This window comes from Paramormyrops kingsleyae, chromosome 8 (genome assembly GCF_048594095.1).
Source record: "Paramormyrops kingsleyae isolate MSU_618 chromosome 8, PKINGS_0.4, whole genome shotgun sequence".
Taxonomy (NCBI): Eukaryota; Metazoa; Chordata; class Actinopteri; order Osteoglossiformes; family Mormyridae; genus Paramormyrops; species Paramormyrops kingsleyae.
Genome location: NC_132804.1, coordinates 35,742,910 through 35,767,366, shown reverse-complemented (window position 1 = coordinate 35,767,366; position 24,457 = coordinate 35,742,910). Strand labels below are relative to the sequence as shown.

At 37.3% G+C, this 24,457-nt stretch overlaps 1 protein-coding gene across 4 annotated transcripts in view; it reads left to right on the top strand.

Moving 5' to 3' along the window:
- The window catches only part of usp48 (ubiquitin specific peptidase 48), a 55,993-nt gene that overhangs the window by 8,852 nt on the left and 22,684 nt on the right, over positions 1–24,457 (top strand). For all 4 annotated transcript variants that reach the window (XM_072715735.1, XM_072715737.1, XM_072715736.1 and 1 more), the window contains exons 10-20: positions 1,215–1,394; positions 2,810–2,941; positions 3,146–3,295; positions 3,665–3,865; positions 8,327–8,441; positions 8,515–8,657; positions 8,786–8,854; positions 8,970–9,094; positions 16,149–16,271; positions 16,397–16,458; positions 16,577–16,687. In XM_072715735.1, coding sequence (XP_072571836.1) covers positions 1,215–1,394; positions 2,810–2,941; positions 3,146–3,295; positions 3,665–3,865; positions 8,327–8,441; positions 8,515–8,657; positions 8,786–8,854; positions 8,970–9,094; positions 16,149–16,271; positions 16,397–16,458; positions 16,577–16,687 — 1,411 coding nt within the window. The remainder of the gene's footprint in view (positions 1–1,214; positions 1,395–2,809; positions 2,942–3,145; positions 3,296–3,664; positions 3,866–8,326; positions 8,442–8,514; positions 8,658–8,785; positions 8,855–8,969; positions 9,095–16,148; positions 16,272–16,396; positions 16,459–16,576; positions 16,688–24,457) is intronic.

The following is a 24,457-nucleotide window of genomic DNA, read 5'->3' as shown; positions in this document are numbered from 1 at the left end:
CTCACTTCAAGTGCAACCAATGACGTTACTGTCGACTGCGTTACCCACCCCACCCCTTCACACACGCACATGTGTGCACATGAACACGGGTGAAGTCGTGGTTGTCTGGGAAAGATGCCAACACAATTGGCTATTATCAAATGTGGTTACATATACCACAAAGTGTTTACCCTACCATTCCATTAGGGGAGTACACCAAGTTAATTTTATTTTTATTTTATTTTCTATATACATGTAGCGCCAGATCACAACAGAAGTCATTTAAGGCTACCTTTCCTATAGAACAGGTCTATATCTTGTCCTTTTATTAAACAAACTAAATAGCCTTATGTTATTTATCTTATTTACTCTTCATCACTGTAGTATGCGCACACAACCGGACACATTTTAAAACTAAATTTGCCACCTGCCTTTCACAGGTTTTTCCTCACCAATCGTCTTATTTGTGCCAATCAGTCACTAAAGACACGAGAGCACAAGTGGCGCATTTTTAGCGTAAAATGCGGAAAAGGCTTTTTCTCCGCAATAAATGTTTACTTTGTCCGTAGTAAGTGCAGACACACTCGCTTGCGTGCTCCCTCCCCCCGTCACATATGTGTATCAACATTAAATAACAGAGAATTATTTGATAATATTGTTAGTAGCAGTAGTGGTAGTCTGTGCTTTTACATTAAAAACTGGAGTACTGAATACATTATCTAAAGCGCCATGCTGGTTGCACTTTATAATTTTCATTACATTGATTCAGCTGCTACAAAATTATTTTTTTATACTCTTAATGTAGCATACATTTATTTCTTTATGTGAGTTGCTGGAAACAACCTTTGTACAAAGACAGTTTGAGTTATTAAAAAATGCTCGAAATCCCCCCCTGATTAATAATCGATTAATTGAAAAGAAAATCAACAGATTGATTATCAAAATAATCATTAGTTGCAGCCCTAAATATTTTCATGGTAGCTTATGTGGTAATGCTGCATCATATGTTTTAAATCTATTACACACTGAATATTAAACTGAAGCTTGACTTTTGAAAAATATCACAGATCATCGCAATATCTGTCAGAAAAATCACGATTAGATATTTTTCCCAAATCATTCAGCCCTAGCACCTTGGATTAGTCCCGAGATCTAGTCTTCCATTGAATTCTATTGAATATTGAAATATGCATATTCCCAGCAGTGTAACTGATTATTTTTTTCTCTCCTCCCAGATGAAAAATGTGTGTATGAGCTAAATGCTGTGCTCATTCATCGGGGCATCAGTGCTTACTCAGGGCACTATATTGCTCATGTGCGGGATGGCCGCACCAAAGAATGGTACAAGTTTAACGACGAGGAGATTGAAAAAATGGAGGGAAAGAAACTGCAGCTTGGAATAGATGATGATATTGGTAAATGTTGTTGATGTCCCAATATAATGTACACTTTGTTCAATTTTCCTTGTAGATAAACTTTTTCAAGTGTTGCCTTTCAATTCAACAGTTTCAAGAGAGCACTTTCAATTTGCATTTGTTTGCATTCAAATAATGATTGCAAATGAGAGAAAGATGGAACTTTTGTTTCTGCTGAATTCATCATATAAAGCTGACACTACCTTGTAGTATCCTGCTGAAAACCACAATCTTGCCCAAGCCCAGGAATAAACTGCATATAGTTTGAATGCCATTAAAGTGCAGCTTATCATCACAGCCTCTTGCACATTACTGAATTTCCTGCTGTAGTTTAGTGGTTTGTACTGTAGGGTTAAGCCACCAGAGGTTGGATCCCTCTCCTCATGTCTGGAGTATGCATATTCTCCTTGTGTTGTTCAGGTTTACTCCAGGTTTCTTGTGCAGTCCACAAATATGCAGTTACGTCAGTTTGGTGTCAAAATATCACGTTGTGTGTGGGTATGCATGCTTCTGCCCTGTGATGGACTGCCCTCCCACTTAGGGTTTCATCTGTCTTGATCATTCCATTTCCTGTGATGGACTTCAGGCTCACTGTGACCCTGTACTGGATAAGCCGCTATGGAAGATGGCTGGTTGAAAATACTGAACACACCCTGTAGGGTTCACAAACTTAAGTGCTGCTGCATTTGTTAGATGTATTTTACAGATTTGGTCATTTGCAGAATGTTTAATGCTCTTCAGCTATCTAAAATATAGTGAATTGACTCCCCCCCCCCCCCAACTGTTGTTCTAGTTTTGCAGACATAAGAAAATATAGTTAAGTAAAAAAAAAAGGCAGTACAATTAATTTGTAATTTATTAAATTTCATAATGGCAATTTATATTTCAAGACAAGAAATTTTAGGAACCTTTTTTTTTTAAACCTTTATTGTAATGTCTCAATGATAATACGTTGCACCATGTGAAAATGTATAACAGGATTTGAAAGACTAGTAGTGAATGTTAGTTAAAAGAGAATCTTTGCACTTGTTTATAGTGATGGGTTATATAACCTCATCTTCCAAATACAATACATTGCTGGGCATAATCTGTATTTTAATGTTTTATCTACTGGGTTCAATAACATTTATTTGTCTACATTAGTGATGCGCGGGTCGTCTCGTAACCCACGGACCCCGCGGGTCGGGTTGGGGCGGGTAAAGAAATTGTCACTTTATTTGCGGGGCGGGCTGGGGCGGGCCAAATAATTTAATAAAAGCGGGACCCGCGGGTTGGAAAAATACCCGACCCGCGCATCACTAGTCTACATGGTCATGAAACTATGGAATGCTAAGAAATGCTTTTTAAGCTTTAGCCTATGTATTTTACAAAATGTTTTCTTCTTACCCGTTTAAAATTTAAATATTTGTTTTCAGCTGAAGCAAAGTCTCAGACACGTAAACCCAAGTGCAGTAAAGGGTACCACTGCTCTCGCAACGCTTATATGCTGGTGTACAAGCAGCAGACAGAAGGTGATAGTAATGAAAAGATTACAGAGGAGGTACCAGGTGAGAGCTCATTTTTCCTTCTTTTTATGCTTGTAATAAGTGATGCACAGAACATTCTGTAATCGGGGACACAAATTATGAAAATTAATGAAGAATACTGTCATTCTCTGCATAATTTGTCTGTAATGCCCACTATATTAAGGATGTATTCTGATATGAGACATGTTCGGGCCGTTTGATACCTCTACTGACCGTTTTTTCTAGCCTTCCTTCAGAAACTAGTGGACAGGGACAACAGAAAGTTTGAAGAGTGGTGCATAGAAATGGCAGACATGCGGAAACAAAGTGTTGACAAAGGCAAAGCCAAGCATGAAGAGGTGAAGGAACTCTACAAATTGTTACCTGCGGAAGACGGTCTGTAAAACATTATAATACAGTATTGCAATTATTACTGGAACCCATCAGCTTCCTTGCTTTTGACTATTATGTTAAAATTAATTTAACTTGATTTGCTCTTTATAAACATTGTTAAAAAACTTAATTGACTTACAAAACTAATTTTATATGTTTATTACTTTTGGACAATTAAACTTCATTAAAAGAACAAAGAGATGCATGTTTGAAAGTATTTACCCAGATTCTATAGAAGATTTTTCATTTTGTTTTAATGTAATCAAATATGCCATACAGAAGGTTGAGTGTTTTTTTACTACTGTTATGTCTTTATATAACATGTAGTTTTATATATTGAATATTAATTAGGTTTACTGTCTTTCAATATAGGTCAGCCATTTGAGTTTGTCCCCTTGGAATGGCTTAAAAAGTGGCTGGATGACTCAAGTCTTACAAAATCTATTGACAACTCCAAATTCCTTTGTTCCCATGGGAAATTACACCTAGACAAAATTGGAGACATAAAGAGAATATCTGCAAAGGCTGCAGAACACTTATTTAAACGATATGGAGGGAGTCCCAGATTAGATCGTAAGTAACAACAGAAGCTTGTATATGAAGGTTAATTATGAATCATTCACTTTCTTCTGAGTGGATTGTGTGTGTGGATGTGTGTGTGGGTGTGTGTGTGTGTGCACGCTCGTGGGCGCATGTACAGTGGCCTGGATCTTCTCAGGGTATGCCCTGCGCCTCATGCTTTGTGCTTCCTGGAATAGTTTCTGGGCTTTTAGTAGCTCTGTACTTCAAAAAGAATTGTAAAGGATGATAGCTGTAACTACTGGTAAGGGGTTCTGAAAATGCACCCAACTGTATAGGGTTCTGAAAATGTCAAGTATCGGTGAATGTATTACAGGTGGTTGTGCACATTCATAGAATGGTTTGCATTAAATCTTTGAAAAAGATTAAATTATCTCCCCTTGCCCAGCTTTCCATCTTTTCTGGTTTTATGACAAAGTTTTAGTAAATATATATTCTCTGCTTGCATAGGATATTGTTATTTAGTTAATTGTTAAAATTTTTTGTTAGTTGATTTCTGTTTGCTTACAGATGACAGGGTTCAGCAGAACATAGAATTTTTTTTGATAGATATGTAGCCTTATTTGAAGTTCAGTAAATCAACGTATAGGTGTTACTTTAAGCAGTTACTCTAAATGCTGACAGGAGGGCCAAACACAAGTGGCATGATCACTTGCACTCTAACCTGGGCATAAAGTGAACTGTCAGTTTTGATTTTCCTAATGGGGAGCATGTTTCATTTCATGAAGAAAAATGCAAATGTTCTCGGGTCTCCAAGTGCCTTTGGAATTTTTTTAGACCTGGGGTCTCAAACTACAGACACGTGGGCCATTAGACTACTTTAGAGATTTTTCAGCCTTTTAAGAGGACAAGGTCTTGTGTGGTCAAACTACCACTCTCTACTTTATAGTGAATGCCAGGTGAGTTAACTTTTAGCTCAGTGCTGGATGTTGGAACTTCAGAATGGAGGGAAAATGTAATGGTTTGTCTGACTTGGTAATAATTTTTCAATAATGTGAATTTAAGCTTTCAGTGTTACCTCCTCTTTTAAGAACACTACATGCTGTCAGTGGTGTAGTGGAGACAGCACTACTTTTACTTTGCCTCATTCTCAGCTAGTTAAATACTTGCTAAGAATGAATTCCCTATATTTTGGGTTCTATATAATTGTGTGTGTGTGTCTCTATACGTACGTATGTGTGTGTGTGTGTGTGTGTGTGTGTGTGTGTGTGTGTACAATATGCAGGGAGTCCCACATGTGTGTGTATGTATGTGTGTGTGTGTGTGTGCGTGCGTGCGTGTGTGTGTGTGTGTATATATCTGTCAATAGATTTAAATATTTAATCGTGGTTAATCGCACAACTGCCCATAGCTAATCACAAATTAATCGCAAATTAAATCACAAATTTATTCAACATTCAACATTTACCATTAAGGTTTTTTTTCAGGTGTTAATATTCTTATCAATATTAGAGTTGGCAAGGCATGATTGCTTTTTTGCAAATATATGCATTTATTTTTGGAAATCAATTACCAACAATAAACAACAGATTGTCCAAAGGTCATCAGAAACCCTTCATCACTTCAGAAAAACTCAAGCCCAACAACAGATTGACATGTTGACCTGCTAAATATTACATATTACTTAGTCAGTTAGCTGACTATAGATCAGAGGTCGGCAACCTTTTTAACGCGAAAAGCCATTTTATCCTAAATGTATCCTAAATGATTTACAAAGAGTCCCAATAGATAGAGAAGAGGGTTTGAGATATGATTTTTAATGCAATATCGGTATGCATGCATTTAACACAAAAACAAAACTTGTGCTTACAAAAAATAAAGAAATACAATTTCGGAGGGGGGGGGGTGGTTCTTGGTTTTAAATCACTCGGACGCGTAATAGTGCAAAGGTGACTATTATCACAATATTGTTCAGTTCTGTAGCGATAGTCTTCACCCTCACCCAAGTTCGTTTGGCTCTGCAGTTGTCTGCCCTTCACTCTCTACTTCACTACTTGTAACTGTGCTGTCCAGTGCAAAATGTCCTCACCACTCCAAACTCAGCTGGCTATAATATGTAAATTGGAGAAAATATTATAATTTTACGAAGATCTGGGAAGTCGTGGTGGTGATTTACTGCAAAAGTATATGAAAGAATTGCGAATCCGAATAAACTTAATAAGCCTACATCCAATCTCGGACACTGAAGAAAACTCCAGAAAGCATGCCATTTGACCATAGACATACTCGTAGAGAATGACTTTGACGAAGATGTAAATTATGCATTCACATATAGCTAAAGAAACACCTAAATGGAAAATAATAAAAAATAATTAACCCATAAATAAATAATTTATATTTACGAAAGTACAGTGGTACCTCCGTTCTCAAACTCATTATAACTCGAATTTCTTAAAAGTCGAACCAACCATTACCTAGAACTCGATCTGAATCTCAGAAGTCAAACCATGAACGGCGACCTAAGATAACTTGTACGGAAACAAAGGGTAACGCTTCAGTCTCAGCCTCGCATTCGCTGTGATAGCATCGTGCATGATTACTCTAGCTGAATACATATATTTAGACAGTAAAAATACATTTAGACAATGATAGACAGTAACAGTAATTATTATATAATAAAATACATTTAAAAATAAAGATTTCTTATTAATTATTTTAATATTAAGAGTATACCATTAATACATTTAATTCTAATAATATTGTCGTACCCAGCGGGGACAGAAAGGAGACAAAGACACACACATCAGGGTATTGGGGAATACTGGGTTTAATTACAGGTAAGGCAGGCAAAATGCAGACATACAATACAATGACCGGACTGGGGAAACAAACTGAAACGTGGACTAAATACAGAGGACTAATGACAACAACCAGAAACAGCTGATCACACGGGGATTCCACACGGGGTTAACGAGGGGGCATGGCACACGGAAGATGATCGGGGCAGGGCACATTGGATATATTTATTTTCTTACTTTAAAAATTACTGTTTTGATAAATGTGCTTAGATGTGTTTAGTACGGAATATGCTCTTGTTTTATCTGGTTCATTTTGTGTTTAAATGCTAAAAAAAAAAAACATGTTTCGGTGTAATTTTTTGTGGCCGGGAACCAATTAATTGGTTTTCCATTATTTCTTATGGGGAAAATTTGATCAGAACTTGAACTTTTTAGGATTCAATCTGGAGTTCTGAACGGATTAAGTTTGAGTTCTGAGGTACCACTGTATTATCAAAATATGTTAAGACATGAAAATGCGAATGCGTCTATCATTCTGAGAAGAGCCACAGCCTGCTATGGTATTTAAGACTAGATGTACTTCGGTGGTAACTTATTTCACAATGACAGTAACTGCAAATAACTATGGTCTTGCCGATGGACCCATCTGAAAACATCTGAAGTTTTGAAGCTAAGCCTGCCATTCAAAATACCTTTTTCTTTGTTCATTATTTTTCTCGAGCTGCCATCCGACTCAACACACATTATTGGCATCAAAAAAATTAGTCATGTTATAATAAATTCCCGTTGATGCGCTATTATCACGTTAACTTTGACAGCCCTAATATAAAGATATATATATATATATATATATATATATATATATATATATATATATATATATATATATATATATATATATATATATGTGTGTGTGTGTGTGTATATATGTATATATATATGTGTGTATATATATATATATATATATGTGTGTGTGTGTGTGTATATATGTATATATATATGTGTGTATATATATATATATATATATATATATATAAATATAAATATAATTTTATTTATTTATTTTTTCTTCTTGAAACAACGGGTTACACCAGTTTACTACTTTATGGTTTTCCAAGTGTGACTACAATGTGACAGGATTATTTGTATTAATGTTAGATTAAATAGTTATGGTTTAAATTATATGGTTTTCATGTTTACATAGGTATTGACACTATTATTATTTTAATATTCATGCAAATAAAAAGTCTGTAATGTTGCTAATTTGTAATTTCCAATATGGAGCTTGGTAAAATGATTACCTTTCTTCCTAAAGTTGTCCACACAGTTCAAGCGGGTAATTTGTCTCTTTGGAAGCGCATATTTCAGATCGAGGCTGTCAGATGGCCATGTCCAGCCATTCTTAGAGTGACTCCCTCAATGCAAATGTTACTCATCTTACTCAGTAGGAGCACTGTCAGGTTTCTGGTAGTAAGCAATAAACACAAAACTGACTAAGTCACCAGAATGTCCTGAATATAGTTAGTGACTGAATACATAAAAACTAAATTGAAAAAAGATGGGACACTGTGTGTGTGTGTGTCTGTGTGTGTGAGTGATTTCTAATGTGACCTTCCTTTATGTTGGTTTTCAGTAGTGGTCATTGCAACTAAGGAACAAGCCCTAAGTGATGTAATATGTAAGATAATCTTACACCTGTTTTGTACCCCATGTCTAGGGTCTTCCCTCTGTAAGGAATGTGTTGTACAACAATGCAGAGTGCTACGGCTCAAGAATCAGTTGAACAAAGACTACAAAGAAGTTTCCAGCCTTATGAAAATACCAGTAAAAAGGTCAGTGTTTTGGTAAATAAATAATAATATTCCACACTGCCATTTATAGCTTCACCCTGTGTCTGTTTTGTAGTAATGAAGGATTTTGGGTCGGAAAAGCCTCCTTGAGATGCTGGAGACAACTGGCACTAGAACAATTAGAAGACAGTCAAAAAGAAACGCATCAACCTAATGGAAAAACAAATGGGGAAGGACCAGAAATTTCTGCGCTCCAAGGTAGCACATTCAGATTGTAGCATTTTTCATATGCTGAATTATCTGGAATATGTGCACAACTGTATTGCTGTATTTGCTATCAAAAAATATTCTTCATACATAAAAATACAGAAGTATTAATGTTACAGACACTGACAGCAAAGATCAAGAAAATGAAGAGATGAAAACCTTTAATGAAGATATTCTCTGTCTTCATGGTATGTACTATGTAATCCTGTTATTTGTTTACAAATTGAAGGAGGGATTTATACATTTTACTATAAAAGATGTCTTTTGCATTTTACTTAAAACTTTATATATTCTGTTATCTAGGGGGCATGTCCATATCAGTGGGTGAGAAGAAACTAATCTCTCATGATGTGTGGAGCAGGCTTAAAGTGTACTTCCCCAGTGCTCCGGAGTTTGCCTACAATCAAGATGCCTGTCAGCAGTGCATAGTAAGATTGCACATTCATTTAAAGAGCACATTTTAAAATATTATAAAGCACTTAGAAGGATGTATATAAGAACACCACACCACCAAAACTAAACGTTACGTTTCTTGATTTTTATAGACAACACAATTTTTGTCAATGCGTGCTTTCTTAAAGGAACAGCAGGGAACTGAGTTGTCTACTTATTTAAAAAAAAAATCAAAACATCTTTTTAGGCTGTTGTATTACTGGTTTCTGTCAATGGGGTAACCATTTACATGGACATTTCTCATTTCTCCAGAATGGCCTGTCTTTTATCTTGGTGTTCATGGGATTTTAAATTGTGTTATTTGTATGAAGTAGAGTTCACTACTTAATAGTTTTGACTTTGTTTCAGTAGTTTTATGGAAAGGTCCATATGATTCAATCATGCTAGTGCTGCCACTAATGACTTTTTAAAAATAATAATCTATCGACTATTTTTACCGATTGGTCGATTAATCTAAACAATTTTCCTCAAGAAAATCAAATTGACCATTTCATTTAAGTTCATTTTATTTTGACAGCAACAAACTGTATGTCATTGAAGGGCTTTGGATAACAGACAATGTTTTTTTGGCATTATACGGACATTTTGGTCACCCACAATAAGCAGATTAGTAGTATTCATGAGAGGCTATTGTGATGCCCAAAAGTTATTAATCTGTATATATTAGGCATATCCATGTGCGCCACATGCGACTGTTTTGTTGTACCATGGAAGTAATGAGCGCCAACGTCGCAGTGAAGAAAAGGACAGCTCACCAACCACAACGTGTTTCAAAAAGATTTTTTAAATGTGGTTAAACAAGGTAAAAATATGTTAATTGGTGGACATATTTGCACATAATTGGTAAGCAAGTACGCATTCAACTTTTAAAAGGGATATGTATGGCAATTGATTGTTGTGACAGCTCAAATGTGTACTTATATGCATTTGTGCTTATATGACAAATTATTGTGCATTTTAACATATCCTAATTTGTGGTATAAAGGTTAAAATGTGTGGTAATTTCTTGTCATAGCAGCACAAATGCACACAAAATACATTTGTGCTGCTACAACAATACATTGGTGCACGTATCACTTTTAAAGGTGAATGCATACTTGCATTCCAGTTATGTGCATCCCTGTGAATAGATAATACTTACGGTGGTTTTGCCTATTTTGGTGGTCCATCATTCACAATATAGTGCCTATGTATTTTTGCTTCAGGTGCTCATGCACAGCACTAGTGCTGCTGTGGTATGCCATCAAAACTTTGCACAGTGTACAAAACACCTTTTTATTTTGTGATTTTTGACGTGAATTTGAACTGCTCCCATAATTACTTGGTAATATTGAAGGAAAACATTTTTGAAGTATTTCAAGCATTTTAGAAATCAAAAAGGTAATTTCAATAAAATAATTTTAAAAGGAGTATGAATTTAAAATATTGATGTCAACGCATTTTTACCATTGACGTCATCAACTACATTGACTAATTGCAGCAGCCCTTAATCATTTACATCGGCATTCTATCAGTGCCCTAGTCACTAACTATTTGTCACCCCTAATCAGCACATCAGTCAGTAATTCAGTTTAGCTTATTTGCAGCCTTATAAGTATCCTATTGTAAAGTACTTGGAAGTATGATTGAATGTAAAAAAAAAAAAAAGCAAAACTGAAAGAAGCACAAACTACACAAAACCTTCTCTGCACTACAAAACTGTACAGTATAAGCAGAGCTAGGCAAACTGTGGGTTCTAAAAGTAATTTTTTATACAAATATTTTCTTAGAGGAATTAATATTACCAGTATGTAATTTACTTAATCAGTAATGGCAAACCTGGAAGGTGGTACATATACAAAATAAACTACTGTATGGCCCATGACATCTAGAAATAGAAAACCTTCTTTTTGGGGGACAGTATATTGGTCAACAGGTTAGGGATCTGTGACTGTGTCCAGAAGGTTGTAATGTTGAATATTGCAGCCCATAGAGTAGTCATTTCTTTAACAACACTGTTCCAGGGTCACTGAATGTTGGCTGACCCTGTGTACTCACCCCAAACTTTGTGCTCATCTGTATATACAGGGGTGCACATAACTGGTACGCAAGTATGCATTTGCCATCTAAAGTGATACACAAGGTTAGGGCTGTGTGATATGACCAAAATGTCATTTCCCGATAATGAAATATATCACGATGGTACATGTTCTGTAAATACAATTAAATACTTTTTATGTAATGACCACATGGAAAGGATTATTTATTTTTTTAATCTTAAATTCTGCACTCAAAATTGAATGGCACTCATACATTTGTGATTATTTTCCTCTTTTATTTAGAACTTCTGGGCAAATGTTTAAGAATGTAAAAATATAAAATAGTAATGTAATATAGAAAACACTTTTTAAAAACAAATGATTACAGGCCCAACATAAAATATTGCTCTATAAAATACCAATTTTGTAAAATTCTACTTTCAAGTTTAAACTGTTTATACTACATAATATATAACCAGAAAACAAAACATTCCTTCAAGATTGAATTATAGCATTATATAAAATAACTATAATAAGAAATTGAAAACAACAATGAATATAGGCCTAACATAATTATTGGTGTAGAAAATACCAAATGTAAACATGAAATTTTCAAGTTTAAGTTATAGCAGCAAATTAGGGCTCGCAATAAACAAACTACCGTATTTTTCGGATCATAAGACGCACCTTTTCCTCCCCCAAAAGAGGGGAGAAAAAGTCACTGCGTCTTATGGTCCGAATATTGCTCTGCTCACATGCTTTAACTCTCTGGGGTCGAATGCATAGTTGGCGACGCAGCGTACTTCTCGCGTCTATTTCAGTTTATCTCTCGCTGAAATCTTAATGTAGAATCATGAAAAAACGATGGCTAAATCCGTAATCTGTCTTCTTTTCAAAACGTCCATTGTCGGAAGTATTACAGTTTTTAAAATTAGGTTAAATCGGCAAAAAATTCAACTATGTCCCCTTACTTTGTTTTACCTGCATCGGGGGCGTGTAGTACCGCTGTCACCCGAAGATCGCTATTCACATTCTAAATAGCCGCATTAGCGCGTATTCAAATCGCATTCGCATGGTAATTTGGTGAACAACGCAACGGTGAAACACGATCCAAATACATCCCCATCAGCGCCATAAAAGGGGGGAGGGATGTGGCCAGGTGTCAATGGATCATTCATACACATGAAAGTTTTTTGTTACTGAAGTGTCTCCTTGTTTCTTTGTACTTTTATTGTTTTTTGCTGACTTTATTTGTTAATAACAGTGATAGTGGTTCTTAATGCTGCTGTTGACTACTGTTCACTGTACATAGTTGACGTAAAATATTGTAGGACACTATTTGGTTCAGAATCTTTTTTTTCTTCATTTCCCTCCCCTACAACTAGTTGCGTCTTATGGTCCGAAAAATACGGTATATATAACAAGGAATGAAAACCCCAAGTAAGAATTATAGTATCATATGATACTGTCTTGCTGAATCTCAGGTTGAGAGCCATGAATACTTTCTGGTTTAAGTTCTGACGTTTGGCACATGACAGTGTTTCCACTTGTACTAAATGCCTGTGCTGAGGGGGCATTTGTGGCAGGAATGCACAGCTATTTTTTAGCCAGCTTGACCTCGAGATGCCTCCACCATTTCAGACGGTTTGTTTCTGGACATGCCTTCATGGTTTTGAAATAGAAATTGCATTGAAAAGGAGTTCAATCTCTAACAGCGGGGCTATTTGGCATTCTTTTTTTAAGATAGCTGCTAAAACTCTTTTGTCTCAGCACAGACCTCTGGTTTGTCTGTAGCAGCTGCAGCTGATGGAAGGGGGGGCTGCCTCTGCTGATGCGGTCTGTTCGGCCACCAGGTTCTCCAGTTCTGACATAGCTCTGATCTTCATGTACTCAACTTTCTCCTCTTTAATATACGAATATATCGTTTTGAAACAAGGGTCGCCAAGGGACGCCATGTCAAGCCATCTGCTCTGTGGTTTGGTCATCATATTTGTCATTTAAATTCTTCCAGATGCCCTCTTTAATGGTAATGGTCTGCTGCGTGTTGCATCCTGAGGCTTAAGCATTTGAGTATTGAAAAAAATGGTGGGTTGGTTTCAAGTATGACACACAGGTATACTACTCCCTAGGCAAGTCATCTATAAATTCTGAGAGGACTCAATGCCTTATTTTTGGAGTCAAGAACATCCCTGTCCTACCATGTTGGGACTAGATGTCGTCTAATTTTTTGTCTGCACAGAGGACCTGTGAGAGCACTTTCTCCTGCTCTGTAAGCCTCTCAGTCATCTGCTGTAGAGAGCCCTATCTGGTAGGGGTGTCTGTGATTAGCTGTTGAGCAGGCATGCCCAGTTCTTCTTGAGCCCTGGTCAGTTCATGTCTTCTTTTCCAGGAATTAGAGAAGGCACTCAGCAATCTATTGCAGACACCAACCGCTCAATCCACCAGGGGTAGTTTCACATTCTGCTCAGTGTAAATAAATGTTAGATATATGTATTTATTTGATACACTTTACAGCACATATAACATACAACGACTCAATAGCTTCCCTGTTTCTCGACTGTGTAAAGTTTGACCATGTATTTCCAGGTATAAGCAGAGATTTTCACAAGTCACAAAATTAGAGTCCGAGTCAAGTCTCCATCGTGATTCCAGTTTGACATTTCTATTTATCAGTAATGACTGTATGAAAAGGAGATTGTTGATACCATCTGGCTTCACATTTCTCCGAATCCAGTTCCTATGCTCTGTGCACAGCCGGACATCGTGATGTGTTTAACGCCTTTATGATTTGAGAATAGTTCTACTCGATGCTTCACGTGTGTAGAAAAATGTAGAAATTTCAACAGAGCCTTAAAGACTCTTATTGTTCACAGTCGCTATCAACAAGTCGGAGTCAAGTCCAAGTCAAAAAATAACGAGTTGCTAGTCGAGTCGGTAGTCAATTTTTATTTTTTTATTTTGAGCACCAGTTGTTTTGTGCCTTTCATTCATAAATAATCTCCATACTCTCTCCATGACATGGTTCTTGTGTAGGTGGTAGAGGGTTAGTGGTGTTTGAGTCTGTTGTGGGCAACGATGTGCGGCATAATTTACTTAAAGTACTAATTTACTTTCTGCTCCATGTCAGATGTTTTGTAACCAAACCACATCTTTGCTATAAATGTAGTCCCATGTTTAGGAACAAGCTCCTTGATTTGTCTTGGCTGGTCCTTCTCCTTTTCGGAGCTACTCTGTTCTGTCTCAGTTTCACTCACCATGCTGGTATTCACGTTTCTGTAGGGATGGGACGTGTCAAGCTTTTGAAGCACAGGCAATTCACATTCTCGCATGTTTGGCTGGCATAAATGGTGCAAACCAGGCAGCAACACACACATGCGCACATGCTGTAGATGAATCTGATCTGGAACGGATGAGGTGGCAACAACCGTGATTCAAATAATGAAAAATTATTGCCGTAAACGGTGTATTTTGCTACACCACAAAATAAACGATAGTGTAACATCAACATTTTTTCCCCCATCTGATATAATCATATTGCACAGCCATACATGCAGCAGTTTCTTGTCGTAGCAGAGCAAATGTGTATTTGATTTCTTGTCATAAGTGCAATACGCATAAAATAGCTTGTATTCCATAAATGTGCATAAAACTTAGCTTATATTCCTCCAAAGAAGTACAAACTGGCCACAGAAAGGTTAAAATCACTGTAATTTCTTGTCACAACAGTGCAAATGCACCTAAAATAAATACGCATTGGCTCTGCTATGACAGGATATTGCCACACGTATTTGCTTTATACAGTGAATGCATACTTGCATACCAGTTATGTGTACCCCTTTGAATATACATCAATCAGCCATAACATTAAAACCACTGGCAGGTGAAATAATTCTCATTGATTTTGTTACAATGGCACCTGTGAAGTACCATTTTATATTAGGGAAGTGAATAGTAAGTTCTTGAAGATGATGTGTTGAAAGCAGGAAAAATGGGCCAGCACAAGGATCTGAGTAACTTTGACAAGGGTCAAATTGTGATGGCTACATGACTGGGTCAGATCATCTCCAAAACAGGTCTTGTGGGGTGTTTCTGGTATGTAGTGGTCAGTTCCTATAAAAAGTTGTCCATGGAAGACTAATTGGTGAATCGACGATGGGGTCATGGGTGCCCAAGGCCCATTGATGCATGTGGGAAAGGATGGCTAGTCCATCTTGTCCAATCCCACAGGAGAGCTACTGTAGCATAGAATACTGAAAAGGTTAATGTTGTCTATGATAGAAGTGTCACACGGTGCTTCGCAGCTTACTATGTAGCCACAGACCAGTCAGAGTACTCTTGCCGACCTTATCCAGTGGTGAAAGTGCATACAATGGGCACTTGAGCATCAAAACTGGACCATGGAGTAATGGAAGAAGGTGGCCTGGTCTGATGAGTCACTTTTTCTGATGCACCATGTGGAAGGCTTGGGTGCATGTGCACCGTTTACCTAGGGAAGAGATGGGACCAGGATGCACTATGGAAAGAAGGCAAGCCAGCAGATGCAGTGTGATGTTCTGGGTTATGTTCTTCTGGGAGGCCTTGGCTTCTGGTATTCATGTGGATCTTAGTTTGACAGCACACCTTCAGAGGTCTTGTGGAGTCCATGCCTTGAAGGGTAAGAGCTGTTTTGGCAGCACAAGGGGGACCTACACAATATTAGGCTGGTGGTTTTAATGTTATGGCTAATTACTGTGTGTAATGGAAAGCAAAATGGGTTATTCAAACACTACCCAGTTTCCCCATGTTGCTACCTTCATGTTTGAACAATTATTAGGTTTTTGTTTTGGATTTGCACCAAAAGATTTCCCCCCAAATACAGGATTGAGTCTCCTGTTTTAATATGGGACTGTATTATTTGTGAGAGATCTATTGTTGTATCATCATGCTCATCAGCTCAGGCCTTTGGAGAACATTTAATATACTTGATATTCTGTACTAAAGTTTATTTATTCATTCATTCACATTTTATCAGATGTTAGAAAGGGAAGGAAAGGAAAATGAAGCACTGAACAGGATGATGGCCATTGAGCAGAAAACCAACCTCCTTAATCTCTTTCAAGATAGGAATCGTCCAACCCTACATAAATGGCCACAGGTATCATTCAAGGGTTTATAAAAATTAAGCATTATGGCTACAGAAATGTCACTTTTCATTAGGAACTGCGAATTTGTTTTGAAAAGATTTTTCATTCCCCCTTCCCCTTTTTTTTTAAATTATAGGACACAGATGTTCTGTACATTGTTTCCTTGTTTTTTGTGGACGAATGGAAGAAATTTATCAGGTGACACTTTAATATATTGTTGAAAATAAGTGTTTTGTAAATTATGAATTTGAAGAAAATTCTGTTCAAATGTGAAATTCTTACTAATTCTGTGTCATTTCAATTCTTTTAATTCTAGGAAACCTACAAAGAGTAGCCCTGTCTCTAGCATTGGTAACAATGTCCTGCTCTGTCCGCATGGAGGCTTCATGTTCACATACGAATCTATGGTCAAAGGTGATGCTCAGCAGTAAGTGCAGCTGTTCTTTTGATCTATGCCTTTTTTAAATGTACCGCAATAATATGCCATAATCATATTTTCCCTTTATGTGTAGGTCAAATTCAGTGTTTTAAATATTCTGAATGTTGGTGGTTTCTGTCAGTGATTACCCAGATCACTGGAATATTATGCAGGTGATAGACACACCTGAATTTACTAAAGCAATTCAAGCACCTTTCTCTAGGAATGACCACCTGAAACCTTACTATAAAACTTAAAATGAGAAACTGAAGGTCATTACATAAGACTCATTATTATGTATATTATTTTACTTATAATGTTGTCTTCTCCTGTATATATTAATACCCTTTGTGAACAAGTGGTAAGTAATTCATTTTCAAGAAAATAAGATCATAACCAGGAAGAGGACGGAAATATAATTGAAAATTGTTTAAGTAAAGGTAATTGCCCGACAAGCATTGCACATTTTTAAACACTTAGCTGCGGAAGCAAAGAACCACCTGATGCACCAGAGGAGTGTGTTTAAAAACATAAAATTCATGGCTTGGAGTGTGTTAGCCTGCTGATTCCACTGTTACTAGACATTTGGCTTACAGATTTGTACATTATATTTATACATTTATAAACCGAAAACACCTTGTTAGAACTGAATTCCACCTACCATGAACAGGGTACCCACGGGGTCTTAAGTTTTTAGAAAGCATTGAATTTAATATTCTGAAAGTAAGGCCATAAAAGTATTGAATTTCATTTACGAGGGTCTTAGTTTTATTCTTCTATTTTTTGTAGGATTATTTAAATACCGTAATGTTGTAAATGGCTGTCAGATGCACAACAGGTATTACATGTAAAAAGCCATCTACTTAAGTCGTGTGTCACTTGTCTCTACCCGATCTGTATGGCCTACTCAATCCATTCCTTCTGGCTCCAGTTCATCTAGTGTACATGTACGCATGTGTATGTCACTGCCCAATTTATGGAAGTCCCCAATATATGACAATGCATGCGGTTGAGTGCATCTACACTAAACGTATAGTAGTAGTAGTAGTAGTAGTAATTAAAATAATAATTATCATGATGACTATTCGATCGTCAGTATGATTACCATATCTAACATTAATTTAATACGATTTTACACTTTATTGTTCCCTAGAGGGGAAAATTTGGGTGTAACAACAAACGTATAACCAACACACATTAACAACTAAAGAATAATTCATATTCATAACATAATATCAGATAATAAGCCTAATATCTGAGTAAAAGTAGATATTGGCATCTATTTACAGTATGAAAAAAAGGGTGCAGATGTGTGGAGCAGGTGGGTCATTTAGCCCTCTGGAGTTGGCAGTCCCGCTCACAGGACCAAACAGAGATCTCACCAAGCCATTTAACAAACTCCTTATGTTTTTGTCATAGTTATTTATTTATTTATTTATTTATTTAAAAACACACCCCCAGAAACCTTAAAAGGTCTACTTTTCAAATATATATAGGAAGAAACTAAATATAGTTTTAGAACTTCGTAAGGAAAATAAAAAGTATAAGCGTGACTGACTTGAGTTTGAGAGTCTCAAAGCAGTGCTGATTGCCCACCCATTTTCAAATAACTAATTTTCCTATGAATAGAATACGATAAACCCGCAATTGTTAGTGGGTCAAAATTTGTGATGTGAGAGATTTTTCACTGAGGAAATGTGGTAAAAATACATTGCTTCAATTCATAGATACTGGTTATCTGAATTCGCAGTTGTAATTGACAAATGTCACTGTTTTATAATTTTGATCACTACTGTAAAAACTTGTCTTTATAAATACAACCCCAAATCAGAAAAAGTTGGGACGGTATGTTAAATTAAAATCAAACTGAAAACAGTACTTTGTTAAATTATCTTTGACCTGTATTACATTGAAAATATTACAACAGCACATTATTCCAATTTTGGTTCTTGCAACACATTTCAAAAAAAGTTGGAACAGTAAAGCATTTACCACTTTGTAATGTTGCCATTCCTTTTCACAACACTTAAAAGATGTTTAGGGACTGAAGACACCAAGTGATGAAATGTTTCAGGTGTAATTTTGTCCCATTCTTCCTTCAAACAAGTCTTAAGGTGGGCAACAGTATGGGGTCTTCGTTGTCGCCACACATTCTCTGTTGGAGACAGGTCGGGACTGCAGGCAGGCCAGTCAAGTACCCATACCCTCTTCCTCCGCAGCCAGGACTTTGTAACGTGTGCAGAATGTGGTTTTGCATTGTCTTGTTGAAATATGCATGGGCGTCCCTGGAAAAGATGTCTTCTTGAAGGCAGCATATTGTGCTCCAAAATCTCTATGTACTCTTCAGCATTAATGGTGCCATCACAGAAGTACAAGTTACCTTTGCCAAGGGTTTTTGGACTGGATGATCATTTTCTTCTTTGGTCTGGAGCATCCGGCGTCCATTTCTCCCAAAAAATACCTGAAATACTGATTCATCTGACCACAGTACACGTTTCCACTGTGTGATGGTCCATCCTAGATGCCCCAAGCCCAGAGAAGTCGACTGCACTTCTGAACACTTAACATAGGGCTTCCTTTTCGCACAGTACAGTTTTAACTGGCATTTGTTTATGTAACAATGTATTGTGGTACTTGACAAAGGTTTGCCAAAGTAGTCATGAGCCCATGTGGTCATATCGCTTATAGATGAATGACGATTCTTGATGCAGTGCCGCCTGAGGGATTGGAGATCACGGTTGTTCAGCTTAGGCTTGCGCACTGAAATTCCTCCAGATTCCTTGAATCTTTTAAGTATGTGATGCACTGTTGAAGCTGAAATATCCAAATCTCTTCCTATCTTTCTTTGAGGAACATTGTTTTTAAACATTTCAATAATTTTCTTACGTACTTGTTGGCAAACTGGCAATCCTCGGCCCATCTTTGCTTCTAAAGGACTAGACCTTTCTTGGATGCTGCTTTTGTACCAAATCATAATTACAATCACCTGTTGACATCACCGGTTTCATATCACATCATTATTTAACCAATTTACCTCATTACTAGCCCTAAATTGCTCCTGTCCCAACCTTTTTTGGAATGTGTTGCAGGTCTGAATGACAGGAAAGGATGTATATTTACAAATGAAATGAAGTTAACCAGACAAAACATGAAATATTTTGTGTTCATATTGTCTGCAATGAAATACAAGTCAAAGTAAATTTAGGAAACACTACTTTCTTTTTTTATTTGCGTTTTCTATACCGTCCCAACTTTTTCTGATTTGGGGTTGTACATTCAAATTGCTGGTAACTAGGTTGTTCTTTCAGCATTATTTGAGACTTTTTCCAAGTATAAGACTACAAAGCAATTGTTTTGTTTAATTACCTCACTCCTATCGCATATAATGGAGAGAAACAAGGTCTGATGCTGGACTGTAAGGTACACACATGATGACTACTTACAGAGAACAGGGAAACATGCAAGTAACTAGCACAGATCAACATAAACCAAAGTATCTACAACACCAAATACAAATAGGGCTATGTACATGGCTCGTGAGCATGTTGGGCATGCTAATAGGCTTCGCTATACGGAGCCATCTCACCAGCGCTACTCTATTATTATGCACACAAAAACCTTGGAAATGCAAAGCATGTGATGTGTACCTTTGTCTTCAACCATGCAGGAACTATTTATTGTTCTAATGTTTGTTTATTGTTTTGTATTATCCCGGTAGTATAATGTGATTGCACTTTTCAATTCATCAATATTTAATCTGTTCATGTTATAAACTGTAAAAAGGCTATTATTGTCTCTTCTTAATATTCACACTGATTCTCCAAAGTTTTGGGTGTGGGGGGCAGTGACAATGACATTCCAGATTGATGGACCATTTACAGTATGTAAGCTATTAAAAGTGTAATGACACCCGTCTCATCAATAGGCATTCTGTAGTCCACTGTCAAAAAAAAATAGTATCACTTCAAAGTTCTAACGGTTTAGTAATCAAACCACATGAAATTTCTGAACGTCTCATTCACCTATGTGTAGCCAACCACTGTGTCTATAAGCTTCGAAGCCCAAAGTCTTAGCTAGAAATGTTTGTAAATAGTTTTTTTTTTGTTTTTGTTTTTTGTTTTTTTTTTTGCAATTTCTCAGCACCTTTTGAAAAGTGTATGTTCAAAATTGCTTTTAGCAACAACAAAAAAATAGAATAATCACATTCTAAATGGTCTCAGATTATTGGTGCTGAATAAAACCATATGTAGCACTTTGGGGTGATTTTTTATTTTTTTTGATAGGTGAAATATTTTAAAATGTCAAGGCATGTTAGACTATCTCAAAAGTGGCCTCAGACTCCAGAGAGTTAATGTACCCCAAGGAATTAAAGGTCCAAAAAATACAATACAGTAAGTGCATAGATCCCCTATACCTGATGGCACCACAAAAGTGTTCTCGCATGACATAAAACCCCCCACTTTCCAAATCGGGCAGCTATCACAAACACTATTCCCTGCATTGTTAGGTACCAGCTGTTAATTATTCAGTGTTTGCATGCTTCAACTCTGAGCACGGTTCAAATCTGCACTTGCCAAATTAGGAAATTATCCTGAAGGAATGGATCAGGTAGGCTGTACAAATCCGGTAGCAACAGCTCTCTGTCTGAATTCAGGGGCTGCATAGTTCAAAGGCTGTGGTCTACGATAGTTTAGCCTTTGTAGGCTGTGTTCTTTGAAAGTCGAGCAGAAAGTGTTGTCAAATGGGACGGTCTGGCCTACAGATAATTTCCTGTTTGCATCACCAGCTGTTCCCATACTTATCCTTGAATCGCTAAGCGCCGCTCCTGTGACCTAGCTGGGTCACACTCGCTTTACCTCTGTGCAGTTAATTTTGGGATATTTTGGGTTGTGAAGGATGCTTTAGGCGCATTCTTTGTGGAGTGGAAAAAGGACATAGTTCTTAACTGTATTTGAAGGAGCCTTTCAAATGGGACAGCCTTATCATGCCTCTGACACATTCGGTCTACTAATGCAGCATGTGGCTTTGAAGGGGGCAGCGTGTGGCTTACAGGGCTAAGCCTCTGTGCCTGTGATTGGAAGGTCTTCGGTTCAACCCCAGCTTTAGCACATCTGTGGGCTCTTGAGCAAGGCCCTTAACCCCAAACTCCCTGGGTGCCACTGCAGGTGGTAGACCTTCTCTGCCAAGCTTGTTCTCAAGGACACCAAGATGGGGGTAGCTGAAAAGAAAATTTAACCATGGAGATCAATAAAGTAGCATTCATTTCATTTTGAAGGACTCAGCCCCTGAATTTGCACACAGTCACAATCCGATTCGTACCACCTGCCAGATGTGTACTTTGTGCCTTCATGCATGCATAGCATTACACTGTGTGGCATTTTTTTCGGCCATGTCAGATTTGTACCTCTTCTTTTCATGACATTTTCACAAACAAACCTGACATATGTTATCTAGTAATTACCTTGATAGTTTGAACTATGGTCTTGGGTAACACTTGCATCACAGTTGCATGATTCCAGCTACGTTAGATGCTAATGTGGTTAGCAACTATTCTTTTGGGAGATGTACCCAACAGCGTAAGGTTTTACTGACTTCTCGTGAGCGGTCTCCAACAGCCCATAATCGATACTTGGCCAAATATTTTGATTTTGGGTTCTGTGTTCTCTGTCTAATTAAAGTAATGCATGTCACCTGTACTCATGTCTGAGTGTATGTTTATGGGTCTTGTTAGTTACCCAGTCACAGTGGGGTGACCATATATATCCCTGACAGCTGTAGCAAAGTCAATAGATGATGCGAATATGACAATTTGAGAAATGGATTTATTTTGTCCTTTTTTCTGATTCCACTGATTTGGAGAGAGATAAATATGGCTGCAACAAATGCAAAATATGAATAGAGAATGGAGTTAACCAAAGCTATAAGTATAGCAAAATACTATGTCGCTGGATAACAGCAGTTTCAACTGATGGAAATAGGGCCGTGCAATATGACTATATCTGATGATGAAATAGACATCTATCATTTCATATAATGCTCTACCATTTATTTTGTGGTGTCACAAAATACACTGTTTACGGAAATTTTTTTCCATCATTTAGTTTTTTTTTGTAGTTTTTACAAGGTTACGCACCACCACACAGAAGTTATTTGACACTATTATTTGTAATCCACAAATTTGTACCTTGATCCACATATATTTAACTATCCACAAATATGTATTTTTTGTGTAAAATCATATCCACGAAAATAGAATGATTTTTACATATGATTCATGTTTTATTCATCATGTCCTGTCTATTTTGTGCATTGAGTTATATTTGTGACTTTCCGCCTCTTGATTTGTGGATTTTACATTGCCTGCATTGTTCACTATAGTTTACTACTTAAAGCACACTTAACTGGACAGTCTGTATTGTTTAGGTTTATACTTTTGTCTATGTTTTATACTTAAAATGGACACAGTATCGTTATTAGTAATGGAAAAGTATTGCAAGGAAATGCAAAACTATTGTGAGTGAACACAAAACTATTTCAAAAGATATTTTCCCACCCAAACTTCTTAGGGGCTCCATATACCACAGCTGATCTGTAGAAAAAAATATCACAAATGATACATCACTATCCACAAATATTTATTTTTATTTGTGTTGTGTAAAATTATGTCCACAAAAGTATGGATGCATGAAATTTTGCATTATTTGTATATTTGCATATTTGTAGATCCTTTCCCATCTATTTGTAGATCACATTAAATTTGTGATGTCGCTCCTTTTTATTTGCATATTTTTGTCCAATTCCTACAGCAGCCAATCTGTAGAAAAAAATCCATAAATATGAAGTGCAGCCATGATATATATGTATGTATGTATGTATGTATGTATGTATGTATGTATATATATATGTGTATGTATATACACTCACCTAAAGGATTATTAGGAACACCATACTAATACGGTGTTTGACCCCCTTTCGCCTTCAGAACTGCCTTAATTCTACGTGGCAACAAGGTGCTGAAAGCATTCTTTAGAAATGTTGGCCCATATTGATAGGATAGCATCTTGCAGTTGATGGAGATTTGTGGGATGCACATCCAGGGCACGAAGCTCCCGTTCCACCACATCCCAAAGATGCTCTATTGGGTTGAGATCTGGTGACTGTGGGGGCCATTTTAGTACAGTGAACTCATTGTCATGTTCAAGAAACCAATTTGAAATGATTCGAGCTTTGTGACATGGTGCATTATCCTGCTGGAAGTAGCCATCAGAGTATGGGTACATGGTGGTCATAAAGGGATGGACATGGTCAGAAACAATGCTCAGGTAGGCCGTGGCATTTAAATGATGCCCAATTGGCACTAAGGGGCCTAAAGTGTGCCAAGAAAACATCCCCCACACCATTACACCACCACCACCAGCCTGCACAGTGGTAACAAGGCATGATGGATCCATGTTCTCATTCTGTTTACGCCAAATTCTGACTCTACCATTTGAATGTCTCAACAGAAATAGACACGGGGAGAGGCGCCGAGCTGGGGTGGGCATACTTATTGCCCCCTGGCTGGGCGCCTGTACATTGGGGTTTACCGCGGTGGATGAGAGGGTAGCCTCCCTTCGCCTTCGGGTGGGGGGACGGGTCCTGACTGTTGTTTGCGCTTATGCGCCAAATGGCAGCTCAGAATATCCACCCTTTTTGGAGTCCTTGGAAGGGGTGTTGGAGAGCGCTCCTCCCGGGGACTCTCTCGTTCTGCTGGGGGACTTCAATGCTCACGTGGGCAAT